Source organism: Artibeus jamaicensis, unplaced genomic scaffold (genome assembly GCF_021234435.1).
Source record: "Artibeus jamaicensis isolate MK-2021 breed Jamaican fruit bat unplaced genomic scaffold, CSHL_Jam_final contig_473, whole genome shotgun sequence".
Lineage (NCBI taxonomy): Eukaryota > Metazoa > Chordata > Mammalia > Chiroptera > Phyllostomidae > Artibeus > Artibeus jamaicensis.
In genome coordinates this window covers 2,650,245-2,668,756 of record NW_026521851.1, presented here as the reverse complement: position 1 = coordinate 2,668,756, position 18,512 = coordinate 2,650,245, and the positions used below count along the sequence as shown (strand labels likewise).

Here is an 18,512-nt window from a genome sequence, read left to right as displayed (position 1 = left end):
GGGTCCCGCACATAGTAGGCATCTACGCTGAGGGGCCCTTGCCCTCTTGGGGGAAAAGTCACAACCACCATTTTCACACTCCTCCCTCTGAGTGATTCTGGTACTGCAGAGTCAAACATCATTTAATAAAGGGTAAAATTGGACTTTTTAAAAATAGCAGTTAAAAATTGTTTTCAGATCTGTAGGTGGGTTTCGGTCCCAATGCATGAGATGACTGAAAGAATGTCACATAACAGTCTTATAAAAAACAAACCCGTGAACTCTAATTGGAATTACAAGTCCAGAATACATGAAAAACACCTAAGCAAGATGCTGTCTGTATTCTGAAGAACCTCGCCTTGAGTTTTCCACAATTACTTAACACCGATTTGGTGCCATTAGGCACTCTGCTGCCACTAGCGTCCCAGGGTGCAGCGGCAACGGCCCAGCGTGTGGGCCCATGCTGTGAGCAGCAGTTTTGATGGAAGTGCTTCTACACTTGCATTGACCTGTAGTAACACGCAGCCACAGGGCACCATTCACTCACCTGCCGTCCTCGTCCTTCTCTGGGGGTTCGGGGGTGAACTGGACCATTGCAGCTGCATTTGGGATTTTACTGTCATAAGCTTAAGATGTACCAGCCAAAGAATATGAATACATAAAACCAGAATAATACTGTCTAAAATCAACTGAGGAGGTCTATATAGACATGAAAATTATAGGTCTATATTTTTGTTGTTTTGGGGGTTTCTTGCTTATGTTTTTTAAATACATGCTTGTACTACACATTTACATATTAACATCTCAAGTATTACATTAAAATTAATTTGCTCACTATACAACATCTAAATATTGTAAGGTTTTCTGTTTTCCTAATCACTTTTTTCTGCACAAAAATGCTATGTTGTTAATGTAAGGCATTTCTCATAATTCCAGGTCCTTAGTATTAGAGAGATTCCTAAAAAAGAAACTACGCTCTATATGCAAACTTTTCTGTATCCCTTGCCTGCTAGCTCATAACACGCCACCTTGGATGCAGGAGGATGAACTCTCAAAAGGCGTTTATTGATGTGGGAAAAACTGAACCATACCTCCAAACTCAAAAACAGCAGACAGCACAAAGGAAACTGTCTCAGAACACTTCTCTCAAAGCGCCCCGATGTGGCGGTTTACCTTCAGACATTAATGCTGAGGGTAATACTTGGTAATGAACTGTTTCAGGGAGAAAAATGGGAAAGCCTCCTCCTGTGTAAGTCTGCTGCCCGCCCGGGAGAGACCTTCCAGTGCAGATGTGAACGGGGGACCGTCAGGAGCAGCACCAAACTGCTCGGCTTGACATTCCGGTCCCCTGGGTCCCTTAAAGCAGGGACACGCCCACTGCCCTGCCACCTTTACCACAGGTTCCCAGGATGAGTTAATTAATTAACAAGAAATCCACCCTTGGAGCAAAATAAATGTGTGTGAGGCCCAGCTGCACACTGCCGAAGGTCCCTGGGAAGGCTTCCTCGCCACGCACATCTTCCTTGCCACACGCCTCTTCCTCACCACATGCGTCTTACCCAAGTCTCCTAGGGTGCACGCAGGCCTGCACAGGACTGACAGCAGCAGAAATGGGCCCCATCACAAGGAAACATCTGTCTGGTCCTAGCAGACTAAACGACACCTGTCCATGTATGAAGCCCAAAGCAAATCATGACTGAAAGAGAAAAGCTAAAGAAAATGTAGCATCTTTCTCCTTTTAAGTGGTTTACAGCTTCATAATTGAATGCACATACCCTCTGCTTAGTCAGTCACACCGGAAACTTTCCAGGCAGTCCAGCGCAGGTGTGCAAACCTGTCATTAGCTCTGGCCTTGCGGTGAAATGAATCGGAGCCTAATCACATTGTCTTAGGTATACCAGCTGGTTGCAACGGATTCTGCATCATCTATCTGGCATTGATTTTTATGTGAGCCTGCTGTCTTGAAAAAGCCTAAAATCTGTGTTTCTGGCAACTGCTGTGCCCACCCTCCTCCCCAAGGTGAGGAATGGGGACAGGGTGAGGCCACTGAACAAGGACAGTGAACACGGACTTAGCAGAAAGATTGAATTTTTTCCAAACCCAATTTCATTATTTATACATCGATATGTGTAAGGAGAGGACATATCCCTGTGTTGCTCCTGTTTGTAACAGTCTCCCAACCAACACCCTTATATCATGACGTGTCCGAATGAGCGTTGCGGTCCTTTATAGCCTTCCAATATAAACATAGTGTTTTCTGCTGAAACAATTTAGCTGCAGTCACTGAAATCTGGAAAATGTGCTGTGATCCTATTGAGAGATGCTGCAAATCTCAGCCCTGCCCTGCCCAAGCTATCAGCCTCTTGCAGTCGGCATGGACACCCAGGTGTCTGCAGCCTCAGGCCTCCCGCTCCAGCATCTGGTCAAGTGTGCGTGACGGACTTAGCCCAGCGGCTCAAACTGACATAAACTAACTGCTTCCTCTTCTCCTGAGCAGACTCTTAAATCTACACCTGAATTTTGATTTAATAATTTTCAGTGTTGGTATCTTTTGAAATTTTAAAAGTTATAAGATTTCATTAACTGAATAATTTCTCTATACATTGTTGCTTGACTTTTAGGCTCAAAAATTAAATGTTGTGAATGTTCTATGAGACAAGTAGCAGGTACAGAAAACTGAAAGAAAAACTTTGTACTTTTTGTCCCGAATAACGACATCCTGCTCCCCCCTTCACTGACACGACTGTGTGTTTTACTCTCCTTTCACCTGTCTCCTTCTCAAACCTTTCTATTTTCTATGTGGCTGAAAAATGAAAAGGAGTTAAAGTATCTTCACTTCTTCTCGAGTAAGTCATCCTCTAGTAGCTTCCTGGTGCCTCTTCTAATCTCCCAGTGTACAAATTTTCTATTATATTCATGCAGTAGTGCTCAAACACAAAACAGCTAATGTGATCCTCACAGTAAAAATGCTAAACGAAGAGAGATGGAAAAGAGTGTTTTAATGGGAAAATTCTTAACACTGGCTGTAGACACACAACAGCATGGTGATGCCCAGAGGGAAAGGGGGTGGGGACGCAGAACAGGGTAAAGGGGTGAACAGTGATGGAGGGAGACTTAACCTGGGGTGGTGAACATGCAGTATATGGATCGTGTGTTACAGAGTTGTATCGGAAGCCTGTATAACTTTATTAATCAATATCACCCCAATAAATTAAATAAAAATAAACTTAATATGTTATAGTATGACACAAAGATGTCAAATGCTGTTTAAGTGGACAAATCTAAATGTATGACTGACTCATTTAAATTTAAAAGTTCCAAAGTTTGCTTTAATTTCTAAAACTTTAAACGCGAAGTGCCATGAATTCAAAAATTAAATCAAACTTAAAATGTACAAAGCATAATACATACAGCAGATGATCCAATGTCTTACCTTCATCATGAATTTCTGTAGGGGGCATAGAAAAAGAGAAAGAATATTAAACACATACTATTTCAAAGACTTACTTTAAAATATCCTTATCTATAAAGGTTTCTAAACGGAGTTGTGAACAATGAACACACAAAAACACATTCAGCGTGTTGTCAAAACAAAACTTAGTGTCAACTACAGGAGGCTAAAAGCCGGAGCGAGCAACTCTGACGTTTTTACATTAGTTCTTCCTTGTTCTGTGAAGACGTGCTGCTCTACCTCAGTGTGTGAGTCAACGTACAACACAGCTAAACAGCAAAACAAAACAAAGATACCATCTTAAGATTATACTGTGAAAATGCTTTTAAAACTTTTTCATTTCTTCTTTGGCATAAAATCACAGTGAGATAAACGGCAACACAACTCATTCAAGCAAAAACAGTGAGTTAGAAACACGGTAGATCATGGACAACGTGCCGCAATGAAAATGACCTTGAGCAGTTCCCTAGACACTACAGGAAGTGAGATGTGAATTCAAAAAAAATCACAAATTTTATGTGGAAATAACACAGCTTTTCCTCATGATATATAACAGCTATTTTTCTTCTATATAACCTAACATGTGCGTATATCCCTTTGTCTTTTTTTATGTCCGTAAAGTGTCTTTGGCAACATACACAAATGAAAAAGAGCTAAGAAGAAAACATGACATTACTTTTCCAAAAGTAGGGCTAAATGTAGTTGTCACAAGCCCCTACGTCCTAGAGAGAACAGACACACAGGCCCACCCTAGTTCTACAGAAACCAGCACATTTTCTGACCTAGACACTTACAGATGCCACAGCTGGTCCTCTGGAACCTAAACACAGGGCCATGTATATATGACTCAATGGCAATTCTACTGGGACTGAGTTTTTTAATTTTTAATATTGTAAGTTTAAGAAGAAACTGTAAAGAACCATTCCATGTTAAGCTTAGAAAATGCAGGCTGCTCAGTGACATGCCTGCAGCTGGCGTCAGTGGTAAGCGACATCAGGAAGTTACTGTCCTTGTGAAACTGAACGATCACATGCCTGCATGTGACCAATAGTGAGGCAGGTATCTCGGAAAAATCATTTTAACCCTTAAAGCAAAGAAAAACATAACTCCAACACTTTGCTACAGAACATGGTTTATAAGAGACGCTTCTTCACGAGGTCACACTGACCCAGGTTTGGAGACTTTCTTTCAGAAGTGTTGTCAGCCTGACTCTGTCGCCGTCCAGGCTGAGCCACTTTAGATCTGCGCTAAGTAGAGAATGGATATGGAGTCGCTGAGAATTGGGAATGTCTCAGGTGTGTACGACGGCGGGCAGAGCATGTCACAGGTAGCAGTAAAACAGTGACTTCTAGCAATTAGCAAAGACTCGGATAGCCTTTTTTGCAAGAAGGAAAAACAGCACGTGCAAAAGACACATTACTTTAAAAAGATAATCAAGAACATGAAAGGATTATTTGTGGCATTACTTTTATATAATCTGCCTATTGGTCAAGTTCTCCTAAGTGGTAGCTATTAACCAGGTTCTAACATTGTGAGATTTTCAAAAGAAATCATTGAAGGGCAAGAAAGCACGATGCATGGATACAAAGAGTATAAATATGTTATTTTAATCTCAATGTAAACTGTACATAGTTACAAAAAAGGGCAACAAAAAAGTACAAAAATTCTTTAAAAGTTGATGCCATAATTTAAAAAAATGAAACCCATGCATAAAGTTAAATATTGAAGAAAATAGCATCAATTTAGGTATAAAGAATACCATTTTTATTCTCACAGTTAGTGTAATAAAGGAATTAATTATTTTATTGCCCTCATGAAAATTTCACCAGATGAGAGCCCGCATTTCAGCGGACCAGACCCAGAACAAATGGCCCTGAAGACCCTAAAGGCCATAAATACAAGCAGAGCCCAGGCACCGGCACAGGCTCCGAGCTTTCTACCTCAGAAGAAGACCTAGGAGAATGATCCACTCACACAAAAATACAAAGGGAGAACTTTAGTCATTTTAGGCTCAAACTGCAAATGGCTTTTTTTTTACTCAATGTCCCAATTTAGTTTACTTAGGAAGTGACAGGTCAGATGCTTCTTAAACGTGCTTCTTAAATGTGAGCAAGAGCTGGGGGCGTAACCCCAATGTGCAACATCAGCATGAAAACTAGAAAGAAGCACGTTTCATGTTGAACTCACACACAGGTGGCCCTGGGAGTCTGGGGGGGGGTGACAAAAAGGAGCCTGTGCCATGTGACCTGCCAGATCTGAAGGGCCTCAAGCATTGCCTTAGCATATGTCAATGATTATGAGTAGAAAAATCAAACAGCAACACTTTATGCTGAAACTTGTCATCACACATTAGACATTGATTACATTCCACCTGCTGCTGCCACAAAGAAACAGTAACTCAGGTGATACAAAAAGCTCCTCCACTTAATTATGTCTCTCAGTCCAACCCCGAAGATTCTTAACTGTTAGTTCAATGGCATGAAATCACAAGTCATTAAAACATTAATACTCTACACATGGATTTGTCTTAGAAGAAATTTTTGTGGGTTAGTGTTAGGGTGAAGATAAAGGTAAGAGTTATGGTGAAGTTAGGGCCATAACTGGTGTGACAGTTAATGTGTTTAGAATGAAGGTGTGATATGAAATTAGAACAAAAGTTAGGGCGAGTGTGCGAGCAGATGAAAGTGAGGCTGAGGTTTGGGGTGACTCTAAGAGTTCGCACAACAATAGGTGAGGGTGAGTTATGGTAGAGTGAGGTTCACGGTCAGATTTATCATGAGGTTCAAAAACACAGTGAGCAAAAAGGGGAGGGTGTGGTCCGGGGGATAGTTTGGTGAAAAAAGGGTGTGGTTTAGAGAAGGTTTTAATGAACCTTTACCAAAATATCATCTCAGAAATTATTTTAAAAGGGAAATAAACAGCAAAGACACAAGACATACACTTGGAGACTACAAGAAGGAAGGCGTGACCAAACGTGACAACAGACCAGGGCAAGGTTCTGGCTCAGGGGCCCTAAGGTAAATGCCCAACCTTGCACACAAAGCACCCTCACTAGCCTCCTTCGCCACCTGTCCTCTCCATGTATCAAGCTGCCAGGGTTTTCCTTAGTCTTCTGACAGCCTCTCCTTACAAGTGGGGATGACCTGCTGGACTTCATTATGTTGAGAAAAGGAGTCATCTCACCACCAAAGACCTGGATTTGTTGGTGGCTGTTTTAAATGAACAATGACTAATGATGCTCCCAACCAATGTGAAAGGACAAAAGAAATCGAAGACTAACTACTTCAAGTTCCAAGCATCTACCAATACACACTACCCAACAGTACATCTGGATATACATTTGTGGAAAACCTCGACTACTGCTGTTATGATAAAAATATCCATGTACATGCTCCATTTCCTAGGGTCCCCACTGAAAATACCCAGGACTGCATTGTTGACACACATGTTGGTGGTAGCAGCCCTGAAGCATCTAGAAGCTGGGCCAGCAGCTCTGAATGAGCAACTGTCCCCGAAATGACCAATTTTACAAGTCATGACGGCCCTCACCACCAGCACTGCATGCGGGAATCTTTTTTCTCTAATATAATTGATTTTTTTTTTTTAGAGAGAGAAACATTTCCCCCCCACATTTATATATGCATTCATTGGTTGCTTCTTATATGTGCCCTAACCAGGAATCAAATCCACAACCCTTGGCATGTCAGGATGATGCTCTAACCAACTAAGCTGCCGGGCGTCAGCTAAAAAGAATTCACAGTATTTCAGGGCTGGACTGCTAGTGACTGTTGTCTTTTCCCAGCTGTCAACAACTGTATACAGTGTTTAAGTAGACTGCCTTTCTTTTGAGTGTGCTACATAATTACCTAGCTCTTTTTCAAAGGGTAAAGAAAGAAACATATCTGATAAGCCAGTACAAATCCTCGGATTTTAACCTGGTGACACACCTTTATCAATCACTGAGCTGCATAAATGTATGAGGAAGGGTGCCACCTAGGGCTTTCTTCTGTTCTGTTTCTCTTAAGAGAGAATTCCTGGAAATCAGAAACAGCAAACTGATCCCTCCAGGATACGTGGACAATGATGACCTGAGGACGCTCACATCACTGCCTACAAGTAAAAAAGCCTCTGTATCAGGATATGGAAGACTCTGCTATTTTTTAAAGCATTTCAACTATGAATCTTAATGACATGAAAGCATTCACAGACCTCACATAATAGTGGCACATGAAAATGAATTATTCTTTAAAACGACTAGTAAGTTGGAAATATTTGAAAAGATTTTGTATTTTAACAACTACCACAGCGTCAGTATAATTTTAAAGAGAGTAAGCAATTGTGCAAGAGGCGTCACTCAGTCCATGCACAATGCTGCACAGACCACTGTATCATGTCTCTCTGTAGTCCCCAGGCCTCATGTTAGAGACCAACACCACAGGTTGGGTGTGCCACAGGGCTGCGGGTGGCAGGACATGGAAGCGACAATTGGTCACATCCAAATATGGGGCTCACGAGTGTTATTCTCTCCCCAAGTGTGAGGAGCAGCATCCAATCACTCAATACATGGAGCTGCAAGATGTTCAGAAAGACTCTGATGGGATGGGGGGGGGGGCAGCAGGGCAGAAAGAGAGAGACAGGTTTATACAGATGGACGGATGGAATCTTGATGAAGTGATCTAGAACTATGCTGTCAGAAAACTTATAAAGAAGCCATCTAAAGTTCCACATGTGGTTAAGCTGTATAAGGCTCCTAAGTCTTCACCTGGGGTGGTAGGTGCACCCCGGACAAGCAAGTGTAGGTGTTAAGATGGGACACCTGTCTCAGAACCAGGCAGTGGCACATACTGTCATATCCCGATGGCACGTGAGACCAGCCCAACAGGGAGCCAACGGGCTGGCTGACAACCCACTACTGCTCTGCGAGCCCCCCTTCGTGGTCGGAAGAGGTCAGACAGCAGAGAGTTTCCTAGAGTCAGGTGTTGCCAGGCTGGAGTCCTGCTCCTCCCCCAGCCTGCCCACACCTCCAGCCCCTCTAGCCCCTCCAGAGCAGGTGTGGCTGGGAGAGCCTGGTGTCCCTGGGAGCTGGGACATCACAGACTGGCATCCATGATGGCTGCAGAGGAAGTGTCAGGACACCGGCTCCCCTGTCACACAGCGGAGGGACCCAGCAGTGACTGCACAGAGCCCACCTGGCATGTCCTCAGTGCCACCCGGAGACCATGCACCAGCATGCAGTTGCCATGGACCCTTAAGGGGGTGCAGCTGGCTGCAGCAAGGTGATTGCAGGCCAGAGGTTTCCAGTGCCAGGAGCCTCCCACAGTAGCTCACAAGCGTGCACCAAGAAAGTCAGCTTTAAACACCCGACGAGCCGGGTGAGTGACACTCTCATCACTTTCTCTGCTCCCAGGCTCAGGGGTAGGCAAGGAGCAGGGAGGAGGGCGGGTGAGGGCAGGGAAAGCCACCCTGCACCCCTCCCCTGCATGCTTCTTGCCCGGTGATGCCTGGGCTATAGAACAAGGTGACTTAAGTTCAGATTCTCCTATCACACAGGGGTGGACATTTTCACTACTGAAATGACACTGTGAGACTTGAAATGACGAGGGGCATTTCATTGTCTATGTGAGAGGCCACAGGACCCATCCTAACCCAGGGGGCAGAGGAGAACCTATCCCACAGAGCAGAAAAGTAGGCAGGGGGCAGGCTGTGCTCTGTTGCCTTCAAGTGTAGAGAAGGGTAATAAATTCCACCTGTGGCTTCCCCTCCCTCTCTCTGGCTCCTTAATAGAGGAGAAACAACCTAGTAATAACTGAACTTGACCACATCACATGATTTGTCACATCGCTGGTCCTCAAACTTAGTTTCCAGCCCTTTTTCCTCATGATATGATAATCTTCACTTTTCAAGGTTGTACAAATACACAGCCTTTTTCTATAGTACATGGAAATATATAAGCACTAAGCAGTAGGTTTTAATTTCCCCCCATTCAGATGAAACAAACCAAAACCTTACAAGGTTCTTTAAATTTTTTTTTCACATATTTTATTGTTGTTCAAATACAGTTGTCTTCATTTCCCCCCAACACTCCCCCACCCCACCCATCCCCACCTCCATCCTTGATCCTACCCCACTTTGGTTTGGTTCCTTTATAGATGTTCCTGAAAACCCTTCCCCCACTTTCCCCATTATCCCCTCTCCACTTCCCTCTGGTCGCTCTCAGTTTGTTCTTAATTTCCATGTCTCTGGCTCTATTCTGCTTGCTTGTTTGTTCTGTTGATGAGGTTCCACTTACAGGTGAGATCATATGGCACGCCTCTTTCACCGCCTGGCTTACTTCACTGAGTGAAACAAGTTTCTAAATAGAGACCTGTCCATATTTCTTCATTACAACACAGACATTATTTTGAAAACCGATACTATAAGCCACACCAGAAGCCACACAAAAAGATTAGCAGTAACGCACACGTGCACATGTTTAGACCACAATTTCTTTGGAAATCCATGGAAACACATACCCATTTTTCTGTGTCAACTTTCTGTAGAAAGAAAAAGCCAAAATAAATAATAAGTAAGCAAATACCTGCAACATTCTGATTACTTTCACGTGAATAAACTGAAACTGTGATCCCTGCACCAACGTCTGCTTCTAGTTCTGAAGGATGAGCAACACTGTTCAAACTGTTAATTACTAATGTTTAATCTCCTGGAAAAAAATCGCAATTAATTCATAATCAGAACTTCAAAAGGCATTAGGCTGGAGATGCAGCAGGTGTAGGAAATAACAATAATCCAGTACAGTCAAATGAAACGTGAATATTTATGTGATTCTCAAACCTAACAGCCTTCCTGATGTAAACCACTATTTCCTCTAAGAACCTATTTAATAAAAAGGTCAATTTAGAAACACAACAGCTAACTACAAATCCCCTGTGAAATAAATGTGAAATGTCCCTCGCGCCAATCTTTATAGGGTAGCATTACATAACATTTCAGACTACCACTAAAGGCGTGCCTTGCTGAAGTCTCGGACCACAGATAAGGTTCCCCACCCTCAGTCAGCAAGCAAACAACTAGGCATCAAATGCAGGATACAGAGTGATTGCTTTTAAAATGTTGCGAAATAATAGAAAAATATCCACTTAAATATACAGTGGACTTGTACATTCAGTTCAATAGGATACTTAAGAGCACTTTGGTTTCTTTACTAATTTATTTAGTCCAGAAAGATCTGTCCTGAGTCTACCACCAATTTCTGAATCTAAAAACACACAATTGCAATTCAAGAATAAGTTACTGAATGGAAAAGCCCAGCTTTCACTATACATTTTACAGACACTCATCCATTATGTCAAGTTTGAACCCTCATTTTAAACACCGACTCACTAGAGTGATGGATCTACCCCTTTAGATACTTCAGCAAAGGGAAGAGACTTAGTCCTGTCTAGTGCAGTGCAGTTATCATTTGCTTTCTACCATCAAAAGGACAAATTCTTTTTTTATAAGATTTTATTTCTTTTTAAGCCCTGGCTGGTGTAGCTCAGTAAATTGAGTGTGGGCCTGCAAACCACACAATCGCAGTTCGATTCCCAGTCAGGGCACATGCCTGGGTTGCAGACCAGTTCCCAGCAGGGGACTCACAAGAGGCAACCATACATTGATGTTTCTCTCCCTCTCTCCTTCCCTGCCCCTCTAAAGATAAATAAATATTTTTTTAAAGATTTTATTTATTTTTAGAGAGAGGAAAGAGGAGCGAGAGAGGGAGAGAAACATCAATGTGTGGTTGCCTCTCACACACCCCCTACTAGGGATCTAGCTCACAACCAAGGCATGTGCCCTCACTGGAAATTGAACTGGCAACCCTTGGTTTGCAGGCCTGCACTCAATCCACTGAGCTATACCAGTCAGTGCCAAAAAGGAAAAATTCTTACATTTATGATTTACTCTCTCCCTGCAACCAAAGAAAAAACAACTCAAGGGAACATGAAATAATTTCCTTGTTATATATATCAGAAAAACAGGATATGCTCTACTTTTACAGATTTCAATGATTAACAAAAACATTACATTATCCTGTCATTATTTTTACCACTAAATATTAAACATTCACTCACACACCTACACACACTTGCATCAGTGCAAAGATAAAGTGTTGTGGGATTTTTCTAAAAAAAAGGAAATTTGTAATCAAAACTGTTACTAATATTAGTAACAGAAGCTCTTTAATGATCTGTATCCCAAAAGAGAAAACAGTTTCTTAAGTAGCAAGAAAGTAGCAATAATATAACAGAATCAATATCCAAATGCCCCCCCACAAAGACTTAGCAACAGTAATGTGCTGGGTGCATTCTGGGCTAAACATACAAGACAAGAAAAACAGTCCACAGAATGAGAAGACCAACTAATGTGCAACAAAGTTGTAACTACACACAAATGATACACAGTGATTTTGTGACACATCTCTGATGAAAATGTTAACAAGAATCATTTAATTAAATGCCTGAAAACAGCAAAAAAGATAATGATTTATGTGGAGCTAATTGAGGAAGGGAAATACTATATAAAATTCACCATAAACTTGACCAACTTTAGAGTTTAAGCAATTACCAAATTCATAAAGTATATAATACAAGTAAACATTTATTCCAATAATTTATTATCCAACTGTGAGATTTTTTAAATATATATTTATCCCACTAATCAGAAAAAAATATTTTAACATCTAGAAAATTTAAATTTTTTATATTAGATTGAAAAAGAGCAACCTCCTTTTTCTAATAAAAATAAAATTTCCATTAAGAAAAGCAAAATATTCTTTTAACTACTAATTTGACTTAGCATAGAAAACACAGGACTATGAGACAAAAGTCTAAGTTACATTATCTCATGAAAGGTGGAACATTCATTTGACACCTCTATTTGTGTATTCATATTTTAATTAATAAATTTAGGGCACAGACACATGAAGTATTCTACAACCTAAAAGAAAAAAAAATTGGCTGCTTCTTCCAAATTGCTTATTGAACCTACAGGTCGAGTATTAAGTAGTTACTCCTTGCCAAGCTTTGAGCTAAACACTTCACATGTAATCATATTGTCTGAATTTTACAAGTGAGGAAACAAGTGGCATACGAAGACATTACAAATCTTTCACACACACACACACACACGAAAGGTCTACAGGGCTGCTGAATTATGGAGCTTCACCTTGATATTTGATCTCTGACTTGAGCCCCCTTCTCTCCTAAGCCACCTTTATGTATACAAAAACCAAGATACACCATCCTTTTTCCCTTTGGTTTCACAGTTTTCAGTCTACATTTAATTAGGAATTGCTCAGTGGCCTATTTGATGGTAAGTGCCTCCTAACGCAATGTGTTATTGTCAAGATAAGAGAATGTAAAATGCATCTAGAGACTCATAACACCAAAGATGTTATTTTGCTTCACTGTTCAAACAGCATGTCTAGTATTTTGCATAGATACATTTCCATATAATTACATCACAGCAATAAAACACCCATCATGAATGTAAAGTTTTTAATATGAAGGCATACACAACAAACTAAAATATTTAACGCATGCCTACAATCAAAAACCCTGCTGTTAAATTTTTAAAGATAATACAGTAAAGAAATAAAACACTCCATCCTATAAATAATTCTCCACTGCTCCTCTTTAGAGCTTGCTAAAATTTTACCAAGTACACAAACTCATGTAATCAGCACCAAGATCTAAAGGCCACCTTCATGCCTTCCCCTAAGGTAACCATGATTCATCACCATTAATTTGTTTTTTCTTTGTGGATTTTAGAAATATAAACTACAGTCTCTTCTTATCTGACATCACACTGACAACACCCACTGTGGTCTCATACCCAGTCGTAACTAATTCATCTTCCCTCCCCCTTCCACGGTACAAGTGGTTCCTTTCACTGTGATTCCTTCCACTGCGATTCCTTTACCCATTCAACAGGGGAACCTTTCGGGTGTTCCCTGCTAGGAGCTGACAGAAATGACTCTCTAGTGCACGTTCCTGTATACATCTTTTGGAGAATATATAAATGTATTTCTACTGAATATATACCAGGGTGGAATTACTTGGAGATGGATTTATAAATATTTAGCTGTAGCAGATACTGCCAAAGAAATTCTCAAAGTGATGGTATAAATTTATACCATCATCGGCATCCTACCTACTACCGGGTGTCACTGGCTCCTCTGGTGAGTGCGCAGTTCCCTAGCACAGTCCTAATGTAAAATTCTCTGACAACTGCTAGGATAAAGCACCATTTCACACACTTTTAGCTATTTCAGCATCTGCTGTTGTGAAGTATTTTGTTCAAGTCTTTTATCCATGTTTTCTTATTAGGTTGCCCATCTTTTTGCTTATTAACTTGTCAGAATTGCTTATATTTTCCCAGTACTCTACTCCTAGTCTGTGTCTTTTCAGTCTCTTACTGCTAACTCCAATGACACATTCTTAACTATAGTACAATTTATCTACCTTTCCCTACATGCCTGGTGTTTTCTGTCATGAAGAGATCCCCCTACATTACTTTCTGGAAAATGTATTATCTTACTATTCACCTGAGAGCTAGAAGCTACTTGGCACTTAACTCTTTCTTTCCTCCCATCTAGTCACTCAGTGACCTAGCAGCTTGACAAGCCCGTCCTCTCCCCACTGGGCTGCACACCAGCCACGTCACAAACCACGTCACTAATGTCTGGATCTGTTTACAAACACCGGTCTATTCTGGCCTATGTTTCGACATCTCTGCTAACACTGCACTCTCATAATTGTTATAACATCAAAATAAGCCTTGACATCTGGTAGTCAAAGGCTGTGCTCTTTTCTTCAACACTGTATTTGCTAACACTGGCCCTCTTCCTTTCCCGTAATGTTTAGAATTAGCTTACAAATTCCCATCCACACAGAGAGAAACCCTGCTGAGAGCGTGACAGACTCTGCCCTGGTCTGCGGATCAGCGTGCAGAACGACCGCGTCTCCAGTGCTCGGCCTTCCAGGCTGGGGACGGTGTGGATTCCTCCTCTCTCTTTCTCCGTCTTCTCTGATGTGGTGTTCATTATACTTACGTTCCCTCATGCTAACTTGGGTTCACTTAGAAAATTTTACTTTGTAATTGCTTTTCGCTAAGTCATACAAATGTAACTGAAAATGTCTTGACCAGTGACTGCGTTGAATTCACTCACTGACCCTACTGGTGGCCACTTTTGCCACCGTATGGAACACAGCTGAAGTAATTCGGGATTTCAAAAGTTTACTGTTGTCTCTATCAGATTTAAAAAGTTTCTTTGCACTACAACTCTATTAGCTCTATAATGTTTTATTCTTAAATTTTTTAACTATCTGTTAAAATATATCATTTCCTCCTTTTTTCTCTTCATATAGTGAAAGACATTAACTGACTTTGTAACTACATTAAGGGAGTTTGCACCCCAACTTGGCTGTAATGTTCTATGAGTTTAAATGTCCACAGATTCGATCTGCTAGTAATCTGTGGAAGATTCTGCATCTGTGACCCTGGGGGATATTAGTCTGTGACTTTTTCCTTGCAGTCCTTGTCATGGTTTAGGATGAGGGTTATGCTGATCTCATAAAATGAGTTGAGAGTGTTCTGAAAGGCTGGTATTACTATTTCCTCAAGTATTTGGTTGAATTAATCGGTGAGGATTTTTTTTGTGATAATGCTTTTACTTACCAATTCAATGCCTCTAATAGATATAAGACAGTTCAAATGTCCCACTTATTATATGAGGGAATATAAATTATATTTTTCTAAAAACAATAATAAACTCCACACAATAATAAATCTAAAACTGTCTAGGAAATCTAAAATTGTCTGGGAAATTTTAAAATAATTGGAATAAAGTTACTCAATATAGTCTCTATTTTCTAATTGTCTGAAAGTTTCACAATGATTTTCTCTTTTTCATTGCTAATATTGTTAATTTTATATTCTCTCCTTTTCTTTGTTTCCAGTCTTTTACAGGGTCATCAATTTTATTAGTCTTTTCAAAGAAACAACCAGTGATGTCATTTAACGAGGAACTAAAAGAAATCCACATAATGCACTTCTATTAAAACAGTGGCACTGAGATGTGTCGGTTACATTTTAACAAGCAAGCCTTGCGTTGCTGACGTGGGAGAACCTGACGTGTGCCGAGGACCCACGACGGAGCTGTTGGACCTCAAACTGATAAATCTATCAGTTGGACCTCAAACTGATAAATCTATCTAAATGCTTCCAGAAGGCAGTGATTTAAAGGAAACTATGACATATTAAATTAGGAGAACAGATGTATTATTAATGTTGGGGAAATTATAAGAAAAAGAGCACCTCTCCAGATAATAGAGAATGTGATTCATATTTTAAACTACATAAGATCACAAAGGGTTTTTGTGGGGGGAAAAAACCACCATAAATTTAATTAAGCAAATGAAATCTCAAAAGTAAGTCCAGTGATTCACAGAATTATACTCTAGCCCAATTTCCTGTCTTGATTCTGATTTTTGTATTAATCACACAAAACCCTTACATTTTTTGGATTTATCAAACAATGAAACCAATTTACACAAAATGGTAAATTAGGTATTAATTAATTAATACCTCTCGGGGTAGGTTGATCAATGTTAACCTAAAAATAAAAAGCCAAAGAAAGCTTGGCAATCTATCACACTGATGCATTTGACCTAACTCATGGAAAGCATTTAGAATTTTCATTCAGAAGTTTAAAATTTTTCTTTTAAAATTTAAACTAAACAGTAGGAGAATAAGGTCTGCTTCCTAAATTATTCCCATTTTAAAATAGGAACAGTTTGTGTCACAGTTTTTAAATTGCTCTCTGAATTTGTCCCAATCCCCAGGAACATATATGTACACCTTTGAACTTAAAATTACCAACGCCTCCTTTTTCTAAGCACACGGGATGTTTAAATAGCTCTTGTATAAACTTTAATGTTGATGAATTGAGATGGATGAGTAGTCAGCAAATAACATAGTAGTTCTCATCCACATAAGCGCCACTGAAATTAACATTTGATTACATACAACAAGTAAATTTATTTAGGGGAAATAGTTAAAAAGAGAGTGGACAATTTGTGAGGGGAAACAACAATGAGGTGGAACTGGCCCTATTAAATGTTTAAACATTTCTAAAGCACAGTGACTAACCAGTGCCATGTGGGCACAGTCACAGATGGCTCGTGCAGCACTCTTCAGTTGGAGCGCCACCTGGTGGTGTCCACACTGAGTGTGCCACTGGAGAAGCGGGACAGTGAGTAAGGCAGCAACCACCACTATGCTGTTGGAAAAAAACAACTCAGGTCTAACCTTAAATAAACTCTAGATGGGACTACTAGGAACAATAATAAACTTCACATAACAATAAAGTCAAATAAATTCCATATCTATGCCCTATTTTAAAAAGTGATGGGTGTGAAAGGAGGAAGACATTTTATTTTTTATTTTTTTATCATCACCTGGGGACACGCTTATTGATTTTAGAGAGAGGAAGGGAAAGATATAGAAAGGGAGAGAATCATTGATGTGAGAGAGAAACACCGATCAGGTGCCTCACACACATGCCCCGACCAGGGACCATCTTCATTTGGGCCCCACCTGGGAATGAACCCACAATCCAGGCATGTGCCTTGACCAGGAATCCAATGGGATGACAACCCACTGAGCCACACCAGCCAGGGCAAGACAGTAATTTTCACAGAATGATTTGATGCAATCCCAATCAAAATCCCAAGTTATCTTGTGGATATTGACAAACTGCTTCTAACTTTACACTGGAAGGCAGGTGACCGAGAAAAGCCAACCCAGCGAGGAAGGAGAGGAGGAGGCCGACGCTGCCCACCATCACGACTCTCTGCAAATCTCCCTGACCAGCACACTGAGCACTAGAGAAAAATAGACAACTACATCAGGGGAGCAGGACAGAGCCCAGAAAAGGATACAAATACAGCTAACTGATCTCTGACACAGGAGCAAAAGCAATTCGATGGAAAACATAGTCTCTGTCACCAAACAGTGCTGGAACTGAACCTCCTCATGCAAAGAAAATGAATCTACACACAGATCTCAACCCTTTAGCAAAAATTAATTCAAAATGGACCACAGACTTAAAGGAGCACACAAAAATATACAACTCCTAAAAGATAACACAGGGTAAGATCTAGGTGACCTTGGGTTGGTGATGACTTTTTAGATAGAAGACCAAATGGATGATCCATGAAAGAAAAATTAGTAAGTTAGGATTCATTAAAATCGAATCTTCTGCTCTGTGAAAGGCACTATTAGTCTAATGATAAGATGAGCCACAACTGTGAGAAAAGCTTTATAAAACACACATCTAATAAAGGACTGGTGTCCAGGACATACAAAGAACTCTTAAAATTCAACAATAGGAAAATAACCTAATTTAAAATTCAGCAAAATACCAGAAGAGACATCTCACCAAAGAAGATGTTCAGATGGCGAATAAACATACAAAAAGATGCTCCACAATATATGTCATCAAGGAAATGCAAATTAAAATGACAATAAGATACCACCACACCCCTATTAAAATGGCTAAATTCCAGAAAGTGACAATACCCAAAGCTGACAAGGACAGAGAGCAACAGGAACTCATTCATTATTAGTGAGAATGCAACAGGGAACAGCCACTTTAGAAGACAGTTTGGCAGTCCCACAAAAATAAGCATAATCTTAACATATGATCCGGCAATCGACACTCTGTGGTGTTTACTTAAAAGAGTCAAAAGCTTATATCTTCATGAAACCCTGCACATGCGTTTATAGCAGCTTAACTAATAATTGACAAAACTTGGAAGCAACCAAGATGTCCTTCAGTAGGTAATTGGAGAAATATGGAATATTAGCCAATAAAAAGAAATCAGCTATCAAGCTAGGAGAAGACATAGAGAAACTTTAAATGCTTATTGCTATGTGAAATAAGCCAGTCTGAAAAGGCTACCTACTGTATGATTCCAACTATCTAGCATTCTGGAAAATGAAAAACTATGGACACAGTAGACATCTGAAACTCTTACTACAG

The 18,512-nt window shown here is 40.4% G+C and overlaps 1 protein-coding gene across 2 annotated transcripts in view; it reads right to left on the bottom strand.

Moving 5' to 3' along the window:
• Positions 1–18,512, bottom strand: part of RYR2 (ryanodine receptor 2) — a 544,399-nt gene that overhangs the window by 309,313 nt on the left and 216,574 nt on the right. For both annotated transcript variants that reach the window (XM_053667877.1, XM_053667878.1), the window contains exon 4: positions 3,413–3,427. In XM_053667877.1, coding sequence (XP_053523852.1) covers positions 3,413–3,427 — 15 coding nt within the window. The remainder of the gene's footprint in view (positions 1–3,412; positions 3,428–18,512) is intronic.